At 42.6% G+C, this 27,354-nt stretch overlaps 1 protein-coding gene across 1 annotated transcript; it reads right to left on the bottom strand.

Moving 5' to 3' along the window:
* Positions 1 to 578: 578 nt before the first annotated feature.
* Positions 579 to 27,323, bottom strand: LOC146179182 (uncharacterized). The gene is made up of 4 exons (XM_084578861.1): positions 26,920 to 27,323; positions 18,660 to 18,798; positions 12,002 to 12,325; positions 579 to 2,829 (listed from the first exon to the last, which is right to left on the bottom strand). The coding sequence occupies exons 1-4, from the start codon at positions 27,058 to 27,060 to the stop codon at positions 2,417 to 2,419; spliced, it is 1,017 nt and encodes a 338-aa protein (XP_084434987.1). The 5' UTR covers positions 27,061 to 27,323; the 3' UTR covers positions 579 to 2,416.
* Positions 27,324 to 27,354: the final 31 nt, after the last annotated feature.

Genomic DNA, 27,354 nt, shown 5'->3' with positions numbered 1-27,354 from the left:
TTTGAAACATTGTGATAACCTCCGTCCTGAAAGAGGATCATGTCCTTCAATGCTTGAATCAATCTCTCATTAGCATGAAATACGACAAAAAAACTTAAATGCCAAACCCAGTTGCTTTGTAAATCACTAAAACACTAGATGCTTTGAGTAACTGTGTGCCCTCTGATCCATTCAATTCTCACAAAATATGCATTAACAGCTTATAAACGTCAAAAAATCCTGAGTGACCTCTAAAAGAATTATTTTACAGATGCAAGACACAACTGGAGACCATAAGCCATATGCTCCAAAGCAATACAATTTGCAGCTGCAATATATTGGGAGGACATAGGTAAGCACAGCTGTGCAAAATGAACAACTACAACTCCAAAATTTAAAGCGGCTTCAGTGACATCAATATTTTTCTCTACCTGGTGCTGGAACCAGGGCGTACAACTATATATGATCTATGCCTTCACACTTTATCAGGCAAGACTTGCAAGCAATAGTTAATATATACCAGGACATGTCAAAACGAATTTTTTGCTCAAATATGCCAACGCATCGCTTTCTGAATATCAGATACTTCATCTATACCACCAGTCATTTTCCTGGGTTGAATGTGGGACTCCAGCCCCTTGGTAAGAACGGTGCACCTTCCAGGATATTTCAAACCAACCTTTGCCATGAGTCCCATGCATTACCAACTGCACAGATAGTGTTGGTAACGCTGTAGGGAAAGCCTGAGGTGAAGAAATGTTACATTCTAACTGCACTTCATCACACATTTATTCCTCAGTAAGCAGCCTCCAAAGCAGTTGAGAGAATGGACAAATGAGACTCAAGATATCCAATAAGAGGATCAGAATGATCATTGCTTCTAAACAGCAGTAAAAGGAAATCTGCAAACATTTGTGCCATTTTTTTTTTTTAATAAATGAGCAAAAGTAAAATTTTCCTTATAACCTGAAAAATATTTATTGCAATGTTTTACTTTGATATTCAAGCCCTTTTTACTTCAGCTTTTTCAATAAAGTCTCAGAGTGAGACTATTTTTCACTTCCTTAAAGCTTCATAACTGCGGAAACAGTAATCAGTACAGCCACCAGCCCAAAAAAAAGCATGAAATAATTGTGACTAACCTTCTTCACACTAAAGCTACGAGCTACTACCATTTAGAAAGTACACCATAGGTAAACAGACAGGCAATACAATACATGCATTCACCATGATGTGAAAGCATGTTGGAAAACTGGAGCTTTATTTAGGACGGGAAGAGACGAGAAACGAAAATGATACGCTATAGATTAGCCAAAGCACAATGCAAAGAGTCATACAAAGTCAACAATTTCGAATGGACCTGCAAGACAATTGCAAATGAACTCTCTATGCAATGCTCGAAAACTAATATGATCCAACAAATGCAAAAAGAATACTCATGTCTTACTAGAATAAGAAAAATTCTGTGGAACAAAAATCTACACGCAAAGCACTAAAATCAAATTTTCTGAAATAAAACAAAAAAGCACATGCACATTTTACCTGCCTTGATTCTGTAAGGCAGGCATCGCAGACAATTTTGCTGTTGTCAATAAACAGGAGTTGAAGGACATGAATCATAGGAATATTCTAAATGAATATGAATCCCCAATGCACAGCAGAAACACACATCCATGCCCAGAACAGTTCCTTCACACCACACCTCATGAGCAGAAAATCGAAATTCTCTAGCTAAGTGGTTTGTCACACCTTACACATCTTGAATGACCATATCAAATTAAGGGAACATTAGAACAGCAATGTCCTTAACAAAATATACTTGTCATTCGACTACAAATAAACAACAAAACTAAGAAATTAAAACACTGCAGAGAGATAAAGTAAGCACTTGTTATATCGAAGCGCCTTGAGTTGACAAAGATGAAACAAGTTGCTTGCCATTATGAAGAAGGCAATGTGGTTCATTTATGAAGACAGAAAGGTTGTCTCTTTTGTTGCTGCACTTCAAAAGTTATGCCTACAAATGGGCATTGCCAATTGGCTTGGTAGATCTAAGCTTAAGTCAGCTAAGAGAAATAGGAACCTTAGTATGTGTATACCCATATCCAGTTACTGAATTCTCCATATAGCTTTAAAATAAGCTGCATCAAAATTCACAAACGCAGAATTCGTAATCGAAGGATTTGGTGCAAACAGATGTGCGGTAACAGCTATCCGATGAGTTAGAGGTAGCGCTATATCAAAGTGTAACAAAACAAGAATACAGGCTTTCTTAAAGGAGTACATATCTTTCCATCTTTATAAGTTGGGTGCGTGCTACGTAACTATAAACAGTGATGTTGCGTGCAAATACAGGCTGTACATGTCATGGCTCCAAAGAGTAGGTGTGTTGTTTCCTTTCATGGGATTGCATACCTTTCTTGCAAGCAAATGCCTTTTAGCAAGAGTGATAATTTTTGCGTTCGTGAGTTTGGACATGTTTTTTTAAGCTAAAAATCTGAGTAAAAGCCATAGGGCATAGTTGGCATCGGTATGGCTTTTCGCCTGTATGGACTCGAAGATGCCTGTCCAGGGTCAATTTATTTGAAAAACTCCTGCTACAATGACTGCACTGGTAAGGCCTTTCCCCCGTGTGGGTGCGAAAATGTGTTTTTAGGTCGTCCCTCCGTGCAAACCTCTTGCTGCAACCACTGCAACGAAAGGGGCACTCTCCAGTATGTCTCCTCTGGTGTCGCTTGAAGTTACGGCGATCAACTGTAGAATAGCTGCACTCGGCACACAGGAATGGTTGGCTTCCTTCTGGCAATACGTGATGCGGCAAGCCACCCAGTCCCCAAGTTGTGGCCGAGCCTGCACCATGAGAGTGTGTATGTACAAATTCCAGAAATGGATTACAGCTGGCCCAGTTCTTTGATAAAAAGCTCTTAATCACAACTTGTGCTAGTGAACTATGTGATCAGAAACTGAGCATCAAAAACTGACCCATCTAGATCTCAAAGCAAAAGAGAGAGTATTTCTGACCAGCATAACAGTTAGGATGATATCCCATACAGTACAGAAAACATGGCTGAAATATCAGATGAGTAAAAGCGTACACATTTGGCCACTGCACAATTTGTAACTGGGTCTTTTTGCAAAAAAGTGATATAAGAGCAAAATACGCAATGCCTATCACATCCTAATGTTAGGATGCTTGACTGAACACAAAAAAATGTAAACAGTTATTTCACAATTAATTTTGAAGTTCAAGGTCCCTTTTGCAATCCAACAGCCAATATAGAAACCCAACGGCAGATATGATGTTCAAAGAAGATGTAAAAACAGTTCTACCAAATGTATGGCAGCCGCAGGAGCTCTACCACAAAATACAGAAACACTCTGCAAAAAAGGCCTGTAGGTATTGATATTTATTCCTGGGGCGAAGTTGTCAATGTGATTTAGAGGGATATTCCACCTCAGAAATGATACTTGCAAAGTAACAACACACAGCAGTCTCCAAAACGGCCACATGCAACACCCAATGTAAGCTGTCTGGCAGCTATATGTGCCTGCAAGACACAATTATTTATATTATGCATATTTAATACATAGAGAGAAATGGAAATTGGACACACAAGAATAAATGCAATGATAACAATTACTCTTTACATATCCATTCACACACAACACAAAAGCACAACAAAACAAGGAAAAAGGCATAATCCATGATTCTCAAAAATGGAGGGAAGAGACGGATAAAAGATGCTGATGCCATTAGGAGTAGAGACCAATTACATGCCATAATCAAACTTGGTAATTCCTTCCTTTCTACATGTGTAAAATTATGAGATAAAGAGTCAGCAGAATGTATACTCAATTAAAAATGAACATCAACACAGGATTTAAATTGTATAGACTGTCCTGTGGTTGAAGCAGAGTTAACATAATTAATCATAACTATCACCACACTAAGAGACAGGATACCAGCTAGCTTGATGTCACATAAAAAGAAGTACTAATTTAGTGCCTTCCAAAATCTAATAAAGCGCTATAGGAAATGTTAATGGAGTTCAGCTGGTAAACAAATGCATAACTGACAAAATAGGTATGACTGCTATAGAGAAAATAGGGCTTCCAGAAATGCAAGCACTGCTAAAACTCCATCAATGTTTAATTAGAATCCTAGGATCCTGCAGGTATTTTGGAGAGGAGGTATTTTATTGCAGAAATTATTCAATTTCACTTACAAGTGCCCACCTTCATTCTCCTCAGTTTGAAAACAATGACCATGAATTCTCTTATCAATATCTAAAAGTCACAGCAGGATAAATGGCAGCTACAAGTTTTGTGCCATTTCCATAGAAGATAAAGCAAAGAATGGGTGTCCCCACGAGCATAAAATGGACAGAAGCAATCACAGCCCTGGAGCAATTGGTCACTAAATCATGCATTGCTCCATATGAACAAATGACGTGCATTATCATTTATTGCTTAAAAAGAACCCCAAAAAAATTACCAGGTTATGCAAAGCCTTTTTTTCAGCATGAGTGGCTATTTTGGTTGAAATAGATGCCAAAGAAAATATGACGGTGCAGGCAGCTTAAAAGCCCCAAAAGGTTAGCAGTGAAGTGGCAGAGCCATAATTGATTGGATGAGTAAAATGCAAATATGATATTTAAACATGTATAATAGATGTCTGGTAGGGCACCCTCTAAAATGCAAACTCGTAATGGCATGGCACCATTGCAAGAGCTTGTGAATGTGCAGTGCTTACAACAGTTAATGTAGAAATAGTTTAGCAGCTGAACTGCAGCAAAGATGGCAGCAAGGACATGTGTAAGCCACAGATTAGAAGAATTATCCAACTCACAGAAAATGCTGAAAGGTTCTCTTCTAACCCGAAAAAAAAAAATAATAATAATAATTCATTATCTGTAGCCAGGACTTTCCTTGGTTTGAGTCCTTAGCTCTTACAGAACAGCTCCTAGAGGAGACTTTCAATTATGATAACACCTATAAAATGTGCCACCCATAAACCACAAAAATATCGAAAACCAAAGAAACTCTAATTCTTAGTGCTGTTCAGAAGCAGTGGTCACCATTTAGCTCCCGCAGCAGTTATTGGGAGTCACTTGTTATTTTCCCAACTGCGCTAAAGAAATGTTTTGAAGAAAAAATCACCAAGAAAAAATGCGCGGGGAAGTCAAATTTGAGAAAATGCTGGTCTTGAAACGAAATTGCTAAACGGAGTAGATTACATTTGTTTTCATCTCAATCGTTTACTTCTCGCAGCAAAGTAAACGATCGAGATGAAAACAAATGCAATCTACTCCGTTTAGCAATGTCGTTTCAAGACCAGCATTTTCTCAAATTTGACTTCCCCGCGCATTTTTTCTTGGTGATTTTTTCTTCAAAACATTTCTTTAGCGCAGTTGGGAAAATAACAAGTGACTCCCAATAACTGCTGCGGGAGCTAAATGGTGACCACTGCTTCTGAACAGCACTAAGAATTAAAATTTGTAGATATCTGTACAAACACTTTAAATCTAGAAAATGACATAGTGTAGAATTTTCCATATCCTGAAATATATCTATGCAATATGTGATTTCAATATTCAAACATTTTACTTTTCTGAAGTTTTACAAGTTCATTATTATTTTTTTATAAGCTTAAAAAAGAACAGAGATGAGAGAGATATAAAAGCACTGCTGATGCGATTAAGAATAGAGACTGATTACATGCCCTAGCCAACCTCAGACGTGCCTTCCTTTTCCTAGATGTGAAAAATTGGGATATTAAGAATCAGCAGAATGACTACTCAAAATGAATCAATCCAGACACATCACTTTAACATGAATAAAAAACCACTGTCCTGTGGTTGGGGCACAGTTTACAGCATTATTATTCATAATTATCATCAGATTATTAACAACGACAGGGTACTAGCTAGCTTCATCTCACTCAACCAGTGGTGTCAATTACGTGCTTTTAAATAATTTACTAAAGCACTATAGGAAAAGGCAATGAAGTATTACACGGCAAATAAACAAATGCATAAATATGATAAATTAGTCAAGGGTGCAATGGAGAAAGAAGGCTTCAAAAAATGCCAGTGCTATTGATACTTTGTCAATGCTCTGTCAGATTAATACCATTCTGCAATTTCATAACGGAGACAGGCACATCTGTGCAGAAGTTATTTTAACTTACAAGCGGCCATCGTCATTTTAATGTGTTTGAGAACTAAGAAAACCATGGATACTCTTCTATACTCTGGCTAATCTCATGACACTGGCTTTTTCGCAGCCACCATTTCTATGCCACTCGAATAGAAAATAAGCCACTGTAAGGGTGCCCAAATAAGCATAAAACGAGCAGAAGTACAGTCACAACACTGGAGTCAAAGCACTGAGTGATGCAACATTAGCAGATGGCTAAATGTCATGCTTTAACATTTTGTGCCCATATACAACCTATGATGGAAATGAAATATTTATAAACATCTTTGTTTTTTTTTTCAGCATGATTTCCATCCTTGTAAAAGTACATACACAAGCAAACATTGAAGACAAGATGAAAGCCCTTAAACAGGTAAGGCATGAAATGGCAGGGCTATAATTGATACGAAAAAGTAAAATGAAAATATGCTATGCAAATACATGTGATAAAAGAATTTGGTAGGGCAGCATGCAAAACACAATCAAATAAAAATGTAGCAGTGTAATGCTCGCAGCAATTAATGCAGGAACCGTGAACCAGCTGAATTGCTGCAAATGAGGGAGCAAATAACAATGGCTTGGACATAAAAGCAGCCACAGATTGGTAAAATGTGCCAATTGATGAAAAATGCTGAAGATTCTCCTTTAATCTGAAAAGGAAGCAAAGACGGCACATTTATTGTCTATAGCCAGAATTTTCTTCAGTGCCACTGCAACCACCTTACAAGATAGCGTTAAAGGTCCCATGCACTGAAAATCCCAGAGCGGTTATCAGCCACGGATGTGTCAAGGATGCCTTGGGGAGCAATGCATGTGGTAGGGGACACCTTGAGACCAGGGAAGTGGGAGGGAGGGAATTGAGATTGATTTAAGGCTAAATTGGCCTTTAAAAGAGCACACTTGAAGCCAGCACACCACAGCCTGCAGAGGATGTGGGGAAGAGGCCACACATCATCGCCGGTATGCATGCCAGTAGAAGGGATTCGACTCCTCCCAACACTGCGATGCTCACTTGTCGGACACCCAAGGCATTTCGCATAGAAGCCCCATTAAGCAGTGCAGCCAGAGCTCCAGTTTCACCAAAGCTGGCATCAACAAATGCCGCACACTCTCTCTCCATCTTTCACTGTCCATTTCTGCACTCCTCCCATATTTCTTTCACTTTGAGAAACGAAAGATGGCGATAAACCACCTTGCTTTTAACCCTACAAAACTGTGTCTAACTAAGCCAAAGCTATTGCGTGACCTTTCCTTCATGTGTTCGTGGTCATGGAGCTCGCAGGCCCCCAAAAATGACTTTGTAGACCTCCATTTGAGAAACACAGCTTTAGAGCAAAATTAGGCAGCACACTACTTTAGGATTATGCGAAAGCGTTTGACTGCGTAGATCACAGCAGATTGTGGCAAGCTCTCCAAGAGATGGGAGTTCCAATTCACCTCATCTGTCTCCTCAGGAACCTGTATGAAGGACAAGAGACCACAGTCAGAACTAGGCATGGTCTTACTGATTGGTTTCCGATTGAGAAAGGAGTGAGGCAAGGCTGCATACTGTCGCCCTGCCTATTTAACCTATATGCAGAGTGCATCATGAGGAAGGCCGGTCTGGACGAGTCTTCAGCTGGAGTGAAGATTGCTGGAAAACGTATCAACAACCTTAGATATGCGGATGATACCACTTTAATGGCAGAAAGTGAAGTGGAACTCAAGAGACTTCTGATGCGCGTACAAGAAGAGAGTAAGAAGTTTGGGCTTAAACTGAACATTAAAAAGACAAAGACATTGGCGTCTTACCCTATCAAGTCCTGGAGCATCAATGGACAAGAAGCGCAAGCTGTGACAGATTTTCTCTTCTTGGGCTCCAAGATTACCTCGGAAGGAGACTGCAGCCATGAAATTAGGAGACGCCTGCTTCTGGGAAAGAGAGCAATGGTTAGCCTTGACCGCCTAGTAAAGAGCAGAGACATTAGTCTGCCAACCAAGATCCGTATAACTCGTGCTATGGTCTTTCCAGTTGTGATGTATGGATGCGAGAGTTGGACTGTGAAAAAGGCTGACCGCCGAAGAATTGACGCGTTTGAATTGTGGTGCTGGCAAAGACTTTTGAGAGTTCCTCGGACTGCCAGAAGATCAAATCAGTCGATATTGTCGACCATAAACCCTGACTGCTCATTGGAGGGTCAATTTCTAAAGTTAAAGCTCAGCTATTTTGGTCATCTGATGAGAAGAGAGGAGTCGCTGGAGAAAGATTTGATGTTGGGAAAGGTTGAGGGTCGCCGGAGAAGGGGTAGGCAGCGAACGCGATGGTTAGATGGTATCCTCGATGCACTGCAGATGAAGTTATGTGATGTTAGGAAGATAGTGAGAGACCGGAAAGCGTGGCGTGACATGGTCCATAGGGTCATGAAGAGTCGGACACGACTGAACGACTGAACTGAACTGAACTGACTTTAGGAAGGTCCATGTTACTGCAATACTCACCAGTTTGAAGGAACATGGCAATTAGATGATTCCCATTACTTACAGAAAACTGATAATCCAATCATCATGTGCTTAGTCATATAACAAAACAAACTATAACAAAAGCGGCCATGATTAAGAACAGAGAATATTAACTTTCACTTGAATATTGATCATATTAATTATTTTTCTGTGAATCTGCAAACTGAATGCCGCACAAAGGATCTACTCAGATGAAATATTACAGCAAGAACTCTACGTCTGAAAATATGCCAGCTAGCCTCCAGCTCTGCTTCAACCAAAAACGAAAGCAAACACAGACTCATGCACTATCACTAAAACCCATTTTATTGTATTTCTAAGGATCAAGCAGAAAGAATAGGAACAATGTGGCTAAAATAAGTACTGTACTTCCTCTGCACATAAAAATAAACAACATATAAGCCACACGGAAGTAACCAATTGCCATTCAGAGTGCACCAACATACAAAAAAAAAATGCATTACAATAATTTAAGTGAGATGGACTCTAGGAAGCCAAGAAACAACATCTTGATAGCTATAAAATAAATTGCAAAATTTTTTTACAAGAGCTAAGCTAAGGATTTGTGATGCAGCTCTCATGATCATGACAACTTTTTGCACTTGACACATAGGGAGCTGAGGGGCAGTTCAGCCATACAAAATTGTTAACAAAATCAAACCTTAACAAAAACTGTTATATCTGTGACTGTTCCACACCCTCTGCAGCACTACTCATGAGTGGAAAACCAAAGTAATTAAGAATAACATCCTCAGGCAACTTGTATATTCTTTAGAAATGAGAAACTAATACACAGTCGGCGACTGATTTTTTGAACTCTCTAGGGGCCACGAAAATCTCAGAAACATTGGGCATTTCGAAAAATCATATTTTACAACAAATTTCTGATTTGCTATGGTGTAGGAAGGGGTCAGCACTTTTGAGCCTGTTCTGATGCTTGACTGACTCGCCGTACACAGTTTACACAGACAGGCGGTAGCCAGCCTTTGATGGCTGCACTGAGCTGCTGCATTTTGAGGATGCTTCACTGCACGAATTATAGGAACTGTGCAGTGAAGAATACTTCAAATGAGGGGCGGGGCCATCTGTGAAGACTACCACTGCATCGTAATGCACAGAGAGCCCAGATTCTAATGTGCGCCTTTATAGCTTGAATTTTGGTCTATTCGTATGGAGTGGTCATCATACCTGCATGATATCTCCATGCAAAATTTAGAGGAACAACCAGCATGCTCACACACAAATGGATCATCTCACTACCATATTTATGCACCCAAGCTTCAAAAATACTGTCACAAAGTTGATGTATTACACATGCAAACTCCATAGTCTACCAACATTGTAATTTGATTCTTCCAAGGAGGTTATAACCTCCTTGAAAAAGCACTCTTCAGAAAAGCACTCTTGAAGTTGCTAAGTTTGTCCTTGATGACAAGATGCCATTTTAAGAGCATAAAAATTTGAATGTGGGTTTGAATACATGAAGACACCTTTTTCAAAGATGAGGAGGCCACATACAGTAAAACTTTGAAAATTCAAACTTGGTTAGTTCCAAATCCTGATAATGCGAAAATTTTCTACGATCCCATTTTTCCTTCCCGACTGGTGGGACAATTAAAAGCCAGATTTTACACCAGCCCAGTTATTTCGATTTGGGTGCTATGCGGGAACTACAGATTCTACTTCTGCCACAAACCAATGAAGCCACAGCCATTTGGAGCCACAAAGCAGCACTAAAAATCATTCTGCGGCATGGCTTGTAGGCCACCACAGCATGTGCCTGCAGAGGAGAAGACGTGCCTAACTCCAACAAAGTCATAGATATTTCCAGCGTTTTGTAAACGCACAACAGGACTGACAGAGCAGTGCACACATTTGTCATGGGCACTGGCATCACCTCCCACCCATAGTAGCTGCAGTGTGTACCGTGCAGCACAACTATTCCTGCTCCATGAAAAGGGCAGGATAACTGTGCTCAATATTGCCCTGCACAATTTCCTTTAATGGTGTTGCAGTGTTGCATGGTAGAGCTCTGTCACCTGCATCAAAACCATTTTAAGCACAGTCGCTTAATGTCAACACATCTGCAAAAAATGACCATCCAAAATTTGGCTGACTATTTTCAGGATGTAAAGTAGCTCTGGAGAAGAGACGGGCAGTGTACTCTCCATGACAGCACCAGTTATCCCGGTGTCACCAAATATTAATTATGGTTTATTAACGATGTGGCACTATTGGTGCCCACACTCCCAGCACTCTAGTGGAAGCAGCTGTTCTGGTCTCAAAGGAGATGCCCTCGATTTGCGTGGCAGGCTCAGCTAAAACTCAGCTAGCTGTAGTGACAGAAAGGGTTGGCCGTTCGGTTCCCAGCTTTCGCTGGTTCAAGCCAAAGAAAGGGTCAAAGCCACAGTTAAAATACAAAACAAACCTTATACAGCAAGAGACGATACAGAGGAAGAGGAGGAGAAAAGGACAGATTTCTGCAATGCTCTCAACATGTCAACACAACGCCGAGCACGCTTCCTTCGCGCCGTGCTGACTTAATATCTGCTCTGATTTTGTGGGGCTCCAGGCACCAAAAACATTAGTTAATTCATATGCAAATCGACTTTGGTATAGAAAATGCCAATTGCACTGTTTACCTTGCTCATACATACTAGCAGTAGCTTTTTCAAAAGACCAGTTGGTAGTGTAACAGCAACTTCTGATAATAATCGCAAGGCTGTGCAAGCACTGCAGAATGTGAAAATACGCACAGTCGTACAGATTTCCCGCAAGTGATTTGGGCTGCACTTGAGTGTGAAAGGTAGGGTGGAGTTCTAATCCACTTTTGATCTCTGCTGCCATCATGATGCTTTCATAAATCATTTTTTAGGCTGGGATTACATCGAAATGGCACCCCGTGAGGATCCATAAAACAAAGTGCAGCGGTGGGATGATGCAGGGATAACAAGCACAACACATCCATACTATAAAATGTTCTGCATGGAGTACCTTTTTTACTTTGTTGAGTTAATCTGAAAACTCAGTTTATTCGATCATTTTTTTGTGACTCCTTACAAACAATTTTGAATAAACAAGGTTTTACTGTAGTTCTGAAATTGTTCCCCTCCCTGAATGCTGGAATAACAACTTCATGGAACAGTAGGAGACTATGGGTGAACATTCTGTTCATGGCGTTTCAGGTTTTCTTTGCGTGTAAATGGCACGAAGCAAAAGGAACATGCAAATAGTTTTTCACGCTTGTGGGTTCGCTCATGGTAATTTAAATGCGTCTTGGTCATAAATTCCATGGGACAAAGGTCGCACTTGTAGGGCTTCTCACCAGTATGCGTGCGAAGGTGCACTGTTAAGTAACTTCGTGTAGTGAAGTCCTTGCTGCAATGTGTGCACTGGTATGGTCTCTCGCCAGTGTGGGTGCGAAGGTGGGCCGCCAAGATGAAGCTTCTTGAAAAGGACCGTCCGCAGTGCACACACTGATAGGAGCCCTTAGAGGTGTGTGTCTTCTGGTGTCTCTTGTACTCCATGTACGTATCTGAGGAATAGCTACACACAGTACATGGGTAGCCTCTGTTTGCTCCTGATGGGATTGATGAATGTGATGACATTGATGAAGGCAGAGGTGTGAAGCTTGCCTCAGTGGCTGCATCTGTAAATCAGAAATAAAGAATTTGATTTAAACTAGAACTCAGCCATTTATCAGGAACAGCTGACGTACAATGAGGATACTCTTTATGACACTGTGTAGGTAACATATGCCAGGGTCGACTGCACAACGTGCAGCAGTAGTTTTGCTGCTCACCTCTCCCCACCAACCCACCACTGCCCACTTCTCTGGGCTTCATCTGCTATACTCGAGGACAACTTTCTGTGACCGATGCAGTTAGTCAAGCCGTTTCAGATATTGCAGTGCGCGTCACTGGCCTTTCGGTTATATTCCCGATGGCATCCATGTGCCTCCTCTACTCGTTGAGTAGGCTGAATTGTTGCGGATTGAGCATGCGTCACCGCAAAAAGGTAGCAGTCCATGCGATGAAGCATCCACAAAGTGCAACGGGGCCGTTTGCAATGAGCTGCCAGCCACTACTGCGTCGCACTATGAAAAGAGTTGTGGTGGCACTTGCAATTTTTCAGCAGCTTTTTAGCACTCTCGACTGTGTGCGCAAAACAAAACACTTGACGAATCCACAAAAAAATTGTCGCCGATTAACTTTCATCTTCTTACAGGTGTTCATTAAACTGCTGCGATGCGAACATTTTCAGCAGTTTTCTAAGGCCACTAGATACGTGTTCATTAAACTGCTGCGATGCGAACAGTTTCAGCAGTTTTCTAAGGCCACTAGATATTTATAACTTTTTTCCTGAAAGCCAAATTCAGATTTTACTGCATGTAGTTACAATGTGGATGCCGCTTTCTTCTTTTACTCAATTTTCTGAAAAAGCTGCATTTTCCTTTTTGCACATTATTACTACTAGTACAGTGCCCCTTTGTCTGGTGCATTTCTGCTTTCAAAAAGTTCTATTTTTACCATGGTGTGGTGCCGTTGAATGCCCTGCATTCAGGCAAGGTCAACGAAAACTTTGTGCACTCTGGCATTAGCGAGGCGTTGATGCAGACTAAGCCAGCTAACAATTTGGAAATGCATTAGCTGGACGTTGGTATGAAAATAAAAGGTGCATTGCCATCTATGATGTTTCTCTCTCCCTAAACGTCTGCTGTGTTGTCATTTTTCGGTTTACACCACCACTCTTTTCCATCTCCTTTTGGTGGTGGTGGTAGTGGTTTATTATTAATCAAAAAGTAGGAAAAGAGTGTTGCCGGCCTCTGCAACTGCTATCTAAAATTTGAAGCACCTGAGCGGCGGCCAGAGGGAAAGAAAAGGGGATAAGAAGAGGATAGCGAGGGGAAATACAGAGGGGAGCAATAGGAAGAAAGGACAGGGGAGCTTTGTACATTATTTACAAAATACACAAAAAAACAAAACAAAACAAAAAACGAGTTCGCGTCACTCGTGCGCAAGTGTCCAAGCACTGTCTACAAATGCTTGCGTGCGAGTGGCCACTGCAATTGTTTACAATATATATATATAGTTACATTGGTATATATACTAGCCTCGCGCACGTAGCGTCCTATCGCAGGCAGATCGCGTGCGCGACACAATGCACAAGCTGCCAGTGTGGGGCACCCCCATCTTCTCTTCTTAGTCCTCAAATTTTGTTCACCTCTTAAAATTTTTAAGGGAGGACCCTTTATGCTTGATTAATTTGAAAACATCATACTATTAACAGTCTTGAAATAATCATGCACTTCAAAGCTTGCATCGATCTCATCAGCACGATGCACGACAAAAGAACTTAAACGCCAAACATAGTTACATTGTAAGTCGGTAAAAGCCTAGATACTCTGAGGCACTTTATCTCCGCTGAGCCATTCAGTTCTTAAAAATAAAATGCATCAACAGCTCATAAAAGTCTAACCATGAGAGATCTCCAACAAAATTACTTTACGGGTGAAAGACATGGCTACAGACTATCAGCCATATGCTCCAAAACCATCCAATTTACAGTGCAATATGCTAGGAGGAGATAAGTAAACACAGTAAGCATAGCTGCGCCCAATGAACAACTAAAACTCCACAATTAATACAAAGACAAAGTGACTTCATAAACAAGACCTCTTTTTCCATCAGGTGATAGAACCAGGGTATAAAGCTATAAATTCTGCTTTATTTCTGCTTAGTCTACCAAGCAAGACTTGCAACTCGCAAGCCACTTGGTAAGACTTGCAAACAATATTTAATGTAGGTGGGCAGTGTGGACGCATAGAGCAGGCTTTTGGTAGTGAAAGCTAAACTAAGCTATGTTTTCAAGCCGTCAGCGTGGCACTGTGGCAGGAGCTGCCAACTTGGGTCTCTCGTTTCACATGGGGCAGTTATGTCTGGTATTTACATTACCCCTATAGGCCACTAAGGCATGTTCATACAGCTTGGTTAAAGCGGGGCTTTATATGTGGGCTGGTAGCCTACGCTATCGCGTGATATCCTTAAAGGTGGAGCTTAAGTGTCCCCCATATTTAGGTGCAATAAACGCCTTTACCACCACCACCTAAAATGCTGGTGAAATTTGACGCGTTCAGCGGAACGCTGGTTGTGTTCGATGCAATGTTCGGTCGCCCGCAGCCAAAGCCTTCGCTCCCCACACGGTTCAGCAGCATTGAATCAGTTTAAATTTTTTTTCCTCAACGACACCAACTATCCTAATGTTTTCTTGGATGCTCAAAAATATTAATTTTGGTCATTTATACCACCAGTCATCTTGCTGTGGTTGAATGTGAAGGACACCCTGAAGCCTCCTGTGAAGAATGGCGCACCTGAAAAAATATATCCAACCTGTCACTTGAGTACCGTGCATTACCAAAAGCACAGGTGCTGTTAGAGGCCTGCCTCTACAAGAATCAAACATGAGAAGCATGGCCTTGGTAATGGGGCACTCGTCCACTGATCTTTCAGGAATTAAATTTACAAGCAAAAGAATAAACCACTTCACTGAACTGTGAAATGACCACTCTCTTGCTTTAAAATCCGCAGCCACCTTTGTGGTAAAGTATACGGCTGAAGGCCACAAAAACTAAGAGACACGGTTAGAATCTTTTGATTAGGGAAAGGATGAAACTAATTAGAAATGCTTAAGATGGAAATACCCAAGATAAACATCAATAATAAAAGAGGTTAAAGGGACAGTCTACTGCCAAAAATTAGTATAAAAATATTGGCATATTCTGGTAGATCTTACCAGTTGGTGGTATCAAGAAGAGAACTGCAGTTTAAACCTCAATTTATATATCAAGAAAGTCAGGTTTTAGCAGATAGTGGCACCATACTGTGTCCTTTTGCTGCTACTAACCTTTCATCTGTTTGGAGTGTCTGAAATGAATACAGTTAAACCTTTATGTAACAAATCTTCATGTAGCGAATTCCTCAATATTAGTTTTTCAATTCCCCAACGTCACCCCCACTGAAGTGCCTGTATTTGAAGACTCCATGTAATGAACATGTCGCGGTGGTTTACCTTGATATAACGAACTCGTGGAATCTGACTATCTCTTACCTAGTGCTGAATTACTAGAAATTTGGCCGAATCCAAGTTTTAGGGCGATAAAACACGAACTGAAGTGACAGGAATGTCTACGATAGCAACGAGTGACCACAGTTGATGCAGCAAGTGACCACAGTCGATGCAGCACGCCGTGTTTAGGCGCCGATTGTGTACATACGTGGCAAACGCAGCAGTCTCTGCTGCTTTTGCTTTTGGAATGTGGAACTACATTAGTTAATGCTCAAAGCCCGAAATACATGTGGCGTTTTTTCGCGCGTCAAAAAGTGCCGCGCCGACACGCCGGCCAGCTCGCGATACATGGAACAACGTAGCGGTGCGAGCGCCGCTGCGGGTTCCTCAATGCGAAAGCAAATCCATCAGCAAGCGGAAATAACCGCAGAGCTAGGTACATGAGAGAAGCGACACTGTCCCTTGTTTTAAAATCGTGAAAGGGCTTATTTCAACGTTACTGTGTTAAATGTAGTGACATTCCGTGCTTAATGTAGCGTTTATTTTCACGATAATCACATTTCTGCGGCCAAACTGCCGCATACGGGCGAGACTAAAACCCGCCATGAATAAGGTTTTTTCGGCCGAAACTTTGACCCTAGATATCTTCAAACACATTGAAAGCCATGTTTTTTTAAAGAACCTAAATGTTGACAGTTATGTCCCTAGTTAAGTCTATATTTGTCCCCAGAATTCCAAAACACCCAGGGCGCGGTTTTGCTACAGAGTGGACACAATTAACAGAACAAAGAAAAAAAAGCATGGGCCCTCGAGCAGTATGCGTCTAGCTGCCACGGGGTTGCTCGCAAGCTCCCACGCATCAGTAGTGGGAACAGTGGAGCATGGCGGCGACGCGAGGTAGAGTTGGTTTCCGGAACAACGATGGTAGACGAGCGGGAACATGCATGAAGAAGCAGGCACCTCTTTGCTCAGTAGCTGCACGAACCCACAAACGCATGCACTCTCCCCAAGACTTACGCCTTCATCACTTTTTTTTCCCTCCCTTGTAGACACATTGTGCATGTCGCAACAAAGGTGGAGCCCGCTGCCACTATTGCACCGCATCCCCAGCATGGTCGCGAAACTTTTCACCGCTTCTATAACTTTGAATAATTCTGATTTGTAGGGGCCATTTTTTTAACTTACACTAGCTACACTAGTGTAGCAAAACACCATTGGAGGTATTGGAGATTTACTACACCGGTGTAGCTGGTGTAGGGTAAAAAAATGTCCCTACTGTAAACATTTTCAAGGTGGTTTCCCTTATAATCAATGCTCAATCTGGTTTAATTGTGTTAGCAATACTGCACCAGGTTTCAGCCTGTCGCATAGTCCCGGGAAGAGCCACGTTTAACCTTCAGCCACAGCTGAGCCGAATACAGCTTTAAACAAACCATATGAACATATCTTAGTGACCTATAGGGGTAACGTAAATGCCAGGGTCCTAGCAGGCTGATTCTTACATAACCATCCCATGTGAAACGAGAGACCCAAGTTGGCAGCTCCTGCCAGGGGACCACAGACACGATGTCGTTCAATGAAGGCTAGTTGTTCATTCGTGTGCCATGTCTTTACTCATAGCTAAAAATCTCAAGCGCAGCCATGGAGGTATTGCTAACGCAATTCAACCTGGTTTAACCCATTCGCTTTTGCTGCTTCATCTGCGTTCTGCGCGCTGCCATCCGCGTCATTTTTTGACCACGCGGCATGACTGAGGTCACTGCAAAGAAACCGCAATAACTTGCGCTAGAAAAGTGATGACGTAAAAATATTCAAAAATATACAAAGATTCTTTGCATGGCAGCCCGTCTAGCAGTGGAACCAGAGCTCAGTCTTCACTGATTCCAGAATAAGCAAAGGCTATAAACACACCCTCTCCATTTCCTCACCACTGTCGCATTTCTTGCGATTTGAGAAACTAAATTCATCTTTGAACCTTTTTGCTTTTAAACCTGCAAAACTGTGTTCAGCCGGGCATGGCATGCCATGTATAGCATCTCGTGTGTTGCTAGCGCCGCCTCCTGCCTATGTCTTCTGCAGGCCGTGATGCACTGGCTTATCAAGTGCACGTTTTTCAGAGGCCAGTAAATTTAGCCTTAACCCGATCCTAATTCCACAACCTGCTCCTGGAACTGCGGCTGCAGTCCACAGGGGAGCGCTACATAGCATCCCACACTCCCCAGTCTCAAGGGGTCCCTCATCACTACCTTACCTTATGAGCCTTACCTTAGCTTATACCTTATGAGCATGGCCCACAAAAAGAGATGTAAATAACGGTTTCCAAGGTTATTTTTCCATTTCACAGAGCAGCTATGAGGCATATGTTCATTAACTGCGAGTACTTTTACAATGAGCATGGAAAAGAGCGCGAACATCATTTTAGGGCATGTACTATCTTTAAAGAGCTATAATAAATGTGTGCTGTGATGCCAAAACAATTAGGATAAAAAAGTAAAACTTATTGATGAATGCCTACTGGCATTCTGGGCCGGTCTGCCACATTCCACTGTGTGCTAAATTCCGACAAACACAAGTCGTCTTGTGTGTCGCTGCTACTGTCACTGTTCAAAAACTTGTCGGTAGATAAATCAAACTTAAAGGAAACACATCTTTTCTGCACAGCAGCAGCCTGTAAAATATGTATGCGTCACCTGACCTGCATTTAGAGGGGCTTTAAATCTCACCGTGCGGCAGAAAAATGAAAAAGAAAACTGAAACTGGGAGAATAGTTCCTCTGTTACCCACTGGGTATCTCTAGCAGTCTGTTCAGGAGCACTTAGAGGGATAATACAACACTGAAACCAAAGATAGCAGGCTTTCAATGGGCTAGGCATGGGCAGAAAACTGTAATTCATTTTAAATATGATTATGTCTGGTACCTTTTTTCTCTATAACAGGTGGCACCGTCTGTGAAAGCGTAGATGTCTTCACCCAGGGACACTGTGTCGACTTGGACAGGTTGAATAGCTCCACTGACCGAGCAGTGTCTTGAGTGATGTACTGGGTCGATGCATCGTCCTGAAAGATGTAGGGTAACTCATTAGCATTGCAATATCAAAGTCAAAAGCTACCGAGATCGGAGTAGTGGGAATGAAATAAATATTTGTACTTTTTTTTACAGACGTAACACATAAGCCAAAAAACACTGTTATTCTATATGCGTGCACAGGTGCATGGAAACTGCTTTAGACTTTTGGTCCTTACAACACATCCATGTCCCATGCTATTCTAACAACCATATACAGTTAAACCTGGTTATAACAAATTTGTAAAATGTCTGGAATTTTTCATTACATCCAGGTTTTCGTTATATGCATTTTTCACGCGCCGACTCAAATGGACAACGCAGAACAAAAGCCAGATTAAGAAATAAACCACCTAGAAAGTGTTTATAGTAAATGAGAACTACTCGGAGTTACAGAATTGGTGAAACACTGCGCGATCGCACTGAGGGTGCAGCGCTACTGCAGAAGCAACCTCCAGATATGCTGCTGCTCAGACCCCAAAATTTGACCACCCCGCCGAGGTGGTGCAGTGGTTACGGCGCTCGACTACTGTTCCCAAGGACGCGGCATCAAATCCCGGCCTCGGCGGCCGCTTTTCGATGGAGGCAAAAAGCAAGGTGCCCGTGTGCTGTACGATGTCAGTGCACGTTAAAGAACCCCAGGTGGTTGAAATTTCCGGAGTCCTCTACTACGGCATCTCTCATAGCCTAAGTTGCTTTGGGACGTTAAACCCCACAAACCAAACCCAAATTTGACCAAAATTGATGTCTAACCTAATTCGAGTATGGCCAATTCAGTGGTGACATCCAGACTGAGTGTCACCAATTTGACTTCGCCAGAATTTGACCAAATAGATGGCTAACGTAATTCGAGTCACCCTTGACTTTTGCAACTGCTGCCAGGTGGCATTACAGGATACAAATTTCTATGAATGGTGTGGTTGTCACCTGCAGAACCAAACCGAAGTGTAACAATAAAGCTTTGGTATGTGTAACCATAAGACGAAGTTTTCGCTGAATTCTAGGATTAGCCAGTTAAGCCACTGCCATTTTTGTTTTGTTCTGTTATTTTTCACTGCCTTTAAATGCTATGTTCCAAAAGTAGCGGAGACTGCCGTATTTGCCATGTAGATGCACTGTCGAAGCTGAAACATGGCACGCTGTATCAACTATGGTTGCACGTTGCTATCACAGACGTTTTTACTGTCCTGAAACTTGCAGGGTTTTGCCAAATTTCCAATCAGCACCGTGAATTCGTTATCTCAAGATTAATCGCCGCAGAATGTGTGTTACATTGAGTTTTCAAATACATGCCCTTCAATGAGAGTGACGTTGGGAAATTAAATCTTCATAACATTGAGGAATTCTTTCCCCCCATAATTTGTAGCGCCTGTCCTGTCATAGCCTTTCATGGGCGTTCGCTGGGACCACGCCGACAGTACTTATCTGTATTTACGATTTAACAGGGCTCGAATCAGCGAGTATTTAGTTACCAGTTTCGGAGGTAGCGCGGAAGAGAGAGTAGGCATACGCTACTGCGGCCCCCAACCCCTACCCTCTGGCACCGCTGGCTTTACTCACTTATCCATGGTTTTACCTAATTCCATCTTCTGTTCCTGTTTCGGACGTGCGTAGCCTCTAACTACGTCACTCTTTCGCGAAGGCGTCTGGGTGGTGTCTATGCACCACCCAGACGCGGCGGTGCATAGTTCGAATTATCTGTAGCGGAACCGACTCACGTTCCAATTAATGGCCTTTTTCATATACAGATCTCTATGGAGCTTGGCCAGACCAAGTGGCGTAGTTCGACTTATCAGAAAATTCGAATTATTGAGGTTCGAATTAACAAGCTTTCACTGCATATGAAAGGGTAGCAACATGAAAATGAACACTCAAAACAGTAGCTGTGGCAGAGCAAAGAAAGTTTACTGACTGTCTCCAATAACCACAGCCACTTTCACGTGTGCTCGGCCAACGAGTACTCTGGTCGTCTCTCTGATTCCAATTAGAGGCCCCCTAACAATGGACACGCAATGCATGCGCTCTGTTAGAAAAGGGGAGGTACCATCAGAGGCACCTCTCACATTAGGTTCGGCTTCTTACTTTATGGCGCCCGTGGCCAATTACAAGTCTCATTTGCTGCCTCCGATAGCTCGAGCGAGTCCGCAAGTCATCAAAGAATACCTTGCAATGAAATACCTCGCCAGTCCACAGTGTCAGGGTGCAAGCCTTCCGGTACCTTGTATAGTGCCTAGACGACACACGAGCAACTAATTATTTTTATTTATTGGATACCTCCATCGACTTGTGGCATTAGAGTAGGGGGACAATAAAAGGCATAATGTGGACATGAAACCTATCCACGCATCTGATGTTTGAAAAGTTGCCGTGCGAGACGTCAGTGAGGCTGGCTACACAATATTTTGAATGAGACGGTAAAGAGAACATAAAGCGGGCAAGCATACGCTCTGCTTCATTGGACCCCCCTCGCTCTCAATCCAATTCTGGGTAGTTGTAAGTGGGACTGCGTTTTAAAAAAAAACACGCAGCAGGTGGCAGCCTATGCAATCCTAGTAACACTGGTCGTACATCAGATCTCCCTGGTGCACAAGGCACCAGACATGGGTCCAAGTGGCAGCACTGCTCTGAGAGTTCCGTCAGATACTGCCAGCAGGGTCCATCACCAATGTTTTCTTTCCACTCCCTCACCTTCTGAGGATCCGCAATTCACCGCAGTCTCCAGGCAGACATGGCTGGGCGAATTTTTCGGTGCGTGTGGTTAGGTGGCTTTCGGGCCATTGAAAATGTTGACGCATATTTTGAAAAGGACAGTTCGTTGCGCAGTCTCGAATTGTACGTCAAGCGTGTGTGCAATGTGCGCCACTAAGTTTTCAGTACAGCAACGCCCTCGGATCTCTTTGAGAAATTCTCAGTCCAAGTGAAAGATGTATACGTCAGGTTAGAAGTGAGTTTCATTCTTATACGGCTCATTTCTTCACAGTGTGTGCAATTCGGTTTCAGGCACTGCAAATGCGCTTTCCATGCACTGCTTCACATAGGCTCTGGTCCGAACTGAAGCAGATCATGGGATGTGAGCGTAGGCAAACTGATGCAGAGCAGCGATTCGGGCTAGTCAGCGCGTATGTCATTTTCCTTTCTGTCCCCATCCTTAGCCCCGCTTTTGTGTCATATTAGGACAGATTTAAGCACACGCTGTAGAAAGAATAACCAAACATTATACATGAAACATTTTTCTGTTTTTGCACGCCATACTGTTCTGGGCCAGCACTGCCTCATTTCACTACTGTATGACATCCGCAAGAATTGAAAAACCTTGATCTTCGGTAGCCTTCCGGCTGTATTCCCGTTGCTGTTGTCATAACCAGAAACTCAAGAATAAATTTTCTACTATCTACTAAGCAGAAATTTTCTACTTTCTGCTCAATTATCTCCACTTCACACTGATTATAAAAAAGTCTCCTATCCTTTCCTTTGTGTCAGTGGCTGTTGGCTATCTTGTTATGTGATTGGTGCCTTTTGTATTGTAGGCCGAGACGCTAGTTAAGAGCAACACCAATCTATTTCTGAACAATTATGAGGCCTGCACAGCCCAGCAACGCTCACAGCACAGAAGACGACACCAGGGCCAATATGCAAATATACACCAACCTACTGTGAGCCATACAGCCAGCCGAAGTCAAGTCAAGGTCTACCTCATAGACAGATGCAACACTTTCTCCCCAAAACAAATCACAGGTTCAAAAGAACTGGCGGTCACCTCTGCCGAGTGCTTCTTCATATGATGACCACTGGGTCAGTTGTCTTGCTGATGGTCGTGGTGCAGCATCTTCAGAGCTGTGAGTCGACGTTGGTGAAGTGGCCACTATATTATCGGTGCAGCGCATAATGAGGAGGAGAGGAGACACAGACACAGTGCTGTGTCTGTGTCGTCGCTGTGTCTCTCGTCCTCGTCATATATGCACTGCACTGATAATGTCTAACCAACATGCCTAAGCGTCTACCTTGTCAGCCCACTATATCGCATGCATATGACATCTAAAAGCCACTGACACTGTTAGGCGGCTGCATTGGATCAATGCCTGACGGTCGCATGTGGTCCGCATGCACGAACCAAACTCCTTTGCCAAAAAATACCAAGTACGTTGAGGGTGCTTTCACTTTCACAACTTTCCCTGGCCACCATCTGATCTCATTATTCCATGCTGAGTGTACGAGAACGCAGTTACCAAAAGCTCTTCCTGCAGCCCCATGTTTATTCGCCGCCGCTTCTACTTTATCCTTTTTCTCAACCATAGAGCTTTGCATGTTCGGTTGAATCAATGATAAACGATTACGCATTTTCTATCTCAAGAATAGCTTTGCAGAAGTCTTTCCTGTGAATGTGTGTGGAGTAGTTCTATACGAAAACACGAAGTTATCAATTTTGTTGTAATAACCTGCTGCTTCCCTTTTCTCTACACTCCAGAAGTTGCTTCAGCAAAGCTTTCTTTATGGTATTTACAGCCTGCTCAGCTGCTCAATTGCATTGTGGATGGTAAGGAGGTTCAGTTCAGTCGTTCAGTCATGTCTGACTCTTCGTGACCCTATGGACCATATCACGCCACGCTTTCCGGTCTCTCACTATCTTCCTAACATCACATAACCTCATCTGCAGCGCCTCGAGGATGCCATCTAACCACCGCATTCGCTGCCTACCCCTTCTCCGGTGACCCTCAACCTTTCCCAACATCAAATCTTTCTCCAGCGACTCCTCATTTCGATGTATCTTCTATGCTGTGAGCTCATAATTGTTCAGAATTAAACTACCGTTGCTCTTAACTAGCATCTCGGCGTACGATACAACATAATTGGCGATGAGCATGATATATTAGCGCTATTTGCTCAGAAGATTGTGTCTGCATTTGGCAAGCTCCCTGCAAGTGTTCCTAACGTTGGTCGGCGAACAAGTGTATGTCACGCTATGTAATGTATTTTTGACGCCTTGTGCTCTCAAGAAGTCTTCAAACTCAGGCACCCGAAACTGCGGGCCATTATGTGTCCCTACTTCCACAGGCAAATTATGTGATGCGAACGAATAGGGCATTGTTTCCACAGTCTTAGCCGCAGTGGTCGAGTTAATAATCTTCACCTCAATCCACCTTGAGTATAAACCTACTGCAACTAGATAAATCTTGCCTTACTTCTCCACATAATCCAAGTGCACCCTCTCCCATGGGCTTCCAGACAGCTTGATGGATATGTATCCCAGTAAACACACCTCCCGATACTTCTCAAGGAGCTGTGTCTCTATGTCCAGTGAGTCTGTTTGAAAGAGTTCACATCATCTGTTATAAGTTTTCTGAGCCAATCATGTCCAAATAATGTTGGCACTCTTGCCCCTGAGTTATCCCACGCAATAACCAATGGCGAGCGACAACACTGGTCATAGTATCACACGTCCACATACAACAAACCCTTACTCGGAATAGACATGCCATTATATATCACAGGCTGTACATTCTTCCTGAAACTTAGGTTCGAAAAGTGCTTTATGCACTCAAATACAGACATTACTCACATAGATCACATAGATAAACCCACATCTAGCTCCATAGACACTTCCTTCCCATTCAACTGTAACGGTATTACATTTGCCGGCATACCAGAACCAAGCTCATTATAGCACAACATCTGCCATTCAGGTTCATCTTTCAACTGATGTACCACCTTACTTTTGCACATTTTGCTAAATGTCCTTTCTTGCAACATTTAACACAAACATTTTTACAAAATGAACAACATACAAGTTAATGTTCCCCCCCTCTTGAATCAAGTCACCGCAGTACACAGCGGCTGCTTCCGAGATGCTTTCTTCTTTGTAGCGTCAGACTTTTCCCAGCACGCTTGTGAACGATGGCGGACGTACCTGTGCTCATGAATCCTGATGCCAGTGGACTCCATAACCGCTTGTAGAAGAAACCACATTGCCAGTCTCCACAATTTCTTTCGTATCTTGAGTTGCTGCCTCCATGGCTATGGCATGGTGCATGCACTCTCCCAGGTCACTTCATTGCCAATAGTCGACAATGAATGGCATCTACATGAAGGCCTGCGATGAGAGTCTCGCAGTGTCTTCCAAGAAGGAGCTAAATCTACATGCCTCTGCCAGCTTCTTTAGTTCGATGATATACTCTTCCACATGTTCCTGTGACCGGTGACTGTTGCTTTCTCTAGCTACCACTTTAGGTAGCGTTTTGTAATCGAGTGTCTCGGTGCATAATGTTTCTGCAATGCACTGGCTGCTTCTTTGTAGCTTGCCTTGCTTGTCACCTCTGGCAACAGCAGGCTCCGCAGCGTGACGTACACTTGTTCACCGATCAACGTTAGGAACACTTGCAGGGAGCTTGCCAAATGCAGACACAATCTTCTGAGTAAATAGCGCTAATATATCATGCTCATCGCCAATTATGTTGTATCGTAGGCCGAGATGCTAGTTAAGAGCAACGCTAGTTTAATTCTGAACAATTATGAGCTCACAGCACAGAAGATACATCGACCTTGCAGAAGACATGACACCAGGGCCGACATGCAAATGTCAACGCCTCCGCTACAAATGTACACTAATCCACTGTAAGCTGCGCAGCCAGCCAAAGCCAAGTCAAGCTGTATCTCATAGGTAGATGCAACAGTGTCATACTAGCAAAATGACACTAAACATTGAAAAAAATGGAAGTCTATGAGGATTTCTCATCCGAATACAACATGTATAACTAATTTTCTTGACAGTCGTCCTCTTGAAAGCATAAATCTTACCAGTATCTCGGTGTTCTCATCATCATCATCATCATCATCATCAGCCTGATTATACCCACTGCAGGGCGAAGGCCTCTCCCATATCTCTCCACTTAACCCGGTTCTGTGCTAGCTGCATCCACTTGACCCCTGCGAACTTCTTAATCTCATCCGCCCACCTAACTTTCTGCCGCCCCCCTGCTACGCTTTCCTTCCCTTGGAAGGGTGTTCTCATAACTATACCCAACTGTCCTGGAATTACATATTGAATATAAAGCATCTAAAGGAAACAAATACTAGGTTACTTTTGAAGAAACTTTTCATGCTTTTCTATCACTAAAATTATTACTACACACCACTGGCATGCTTCTAGAAATGGAATCTGCTTCACCTGTATCAGATGGGAATCTGAACATGTCACACAGGCCCGCATGTTGCAATCTACGCAGGATCGTGCAGCACGTTTTATTTTGTCTAAAACTACAATCATTCAGCTACGTTGACACAAATGAGATTGTCCTCAAACCGCATGCCACTAGCTACCTACTGAAAGCACACTCGAGTGTCTATTTCGAAGGTTTCTGCCATAATGCTAAACTTCGCGCCCGGTGGATTCAACCAACACCCTTCATTTCTAATCGCCGTGATCCCCCCCAGTATCAGTACGCCATTGCAATACAGTGACTGTGCACATCACATTTTCTGCAAACCTGTACCATGCATCATTAACTAGCACCACTGCTCCCAATTAGTTTAGAAAGGTCCCTACAATGATAATTAACAAAGTACTGCTTGTGTTAATTACTGATTTATTATGCTGTTTCGATGCACCACTTCCTATTATTGTTCATCAAATATTTGTTTCTTTGTAGAAAAATTGTTAACCATAATTTGTACCTCTGTTATATTAATGTGTGAATAATGCTTTGTGTCTTTGTTGCTGTGAATTGCCTTTCCCCTCTGTGGTGCATCAAGGCACCAGGGAAAAGAGAAGGTGCTACTTGCGAGCTCCCCATCCCTTATTTCCCCCTTGCCCCACCAGGGCAGAACTCGACGCCTATGCACCTGGCATGCATTCCCTTACTCCCTTACTTGAATTCTTTCTTGAATTCCAGAATTCTTGAATTATCAGAATTCTTTCTTGAATTTTCTTTGATTAAAGAAGACCGGAATAAACTATATTTCTGGTTCCTTCTATGCGTCTCTTTTCCCGTTTTTTACAGACAGTAGGATTTCTTGTGTCGTCTCCACAATGTCGTTTTTAATGACAGTCTACACCAGTTTGTCAGCATCGATCATTAGCAGGGCGACATTCGTGAAGAGCAGTGTAAAATCGCACCCACCTGATCACCGTGGTCCTGGTGTTTGCGTTCACTTGAGGACAACACCTTTACCAGCCACCCAGCATGATTAAGTGTGTTCATTGGGCAATGCTCGGTCGGCGGCACGCTCAGAACATCCCAGCGGGGGACACGACAAGACATCGAAGAAAAATGTGATCATTCATGAATGCCTTGTCAGTCTGAGAAAATGACTGAACGGTAAAACAGATATTCGCATACGAAGGCCTTTAGGACGCAGTCCTCGGAGAAAAACTACCTCCATCTCCGAATAACTTAACTCTACAGCAGAAGCAGCTAAACACGGTGAGCGCAGCCATCTTTAAAACCACGTTTGGATAAAGTTTTGGAATCCGCCAAAAATAAATGCCGTCAAATGTAGCGGTCTTTTACACCAACAATTTACAAGAACAAACTAATTTTGCTTAATAAAGCATA

This window comes from Amblyomma maculatum, chromosome 9 (assembly GCF_055883805.1).
Source record: "Amblyomma maculatum isolate TAMU_Amacu chromosome 9, ASM5588380v1, whole genome shotgun sequence".
Classification (NCBI taxonomy): Eukaryota; Metazoa; Arthropoda; class Arachnida; order Ixodida; family Ixodidae; genus Amblyomma; species Amblyomma maculatum.
Note: the sequence above shows the minus strand (reverse complement) of the source record. Positions and strands in the feature narration are given on the sequence as shown.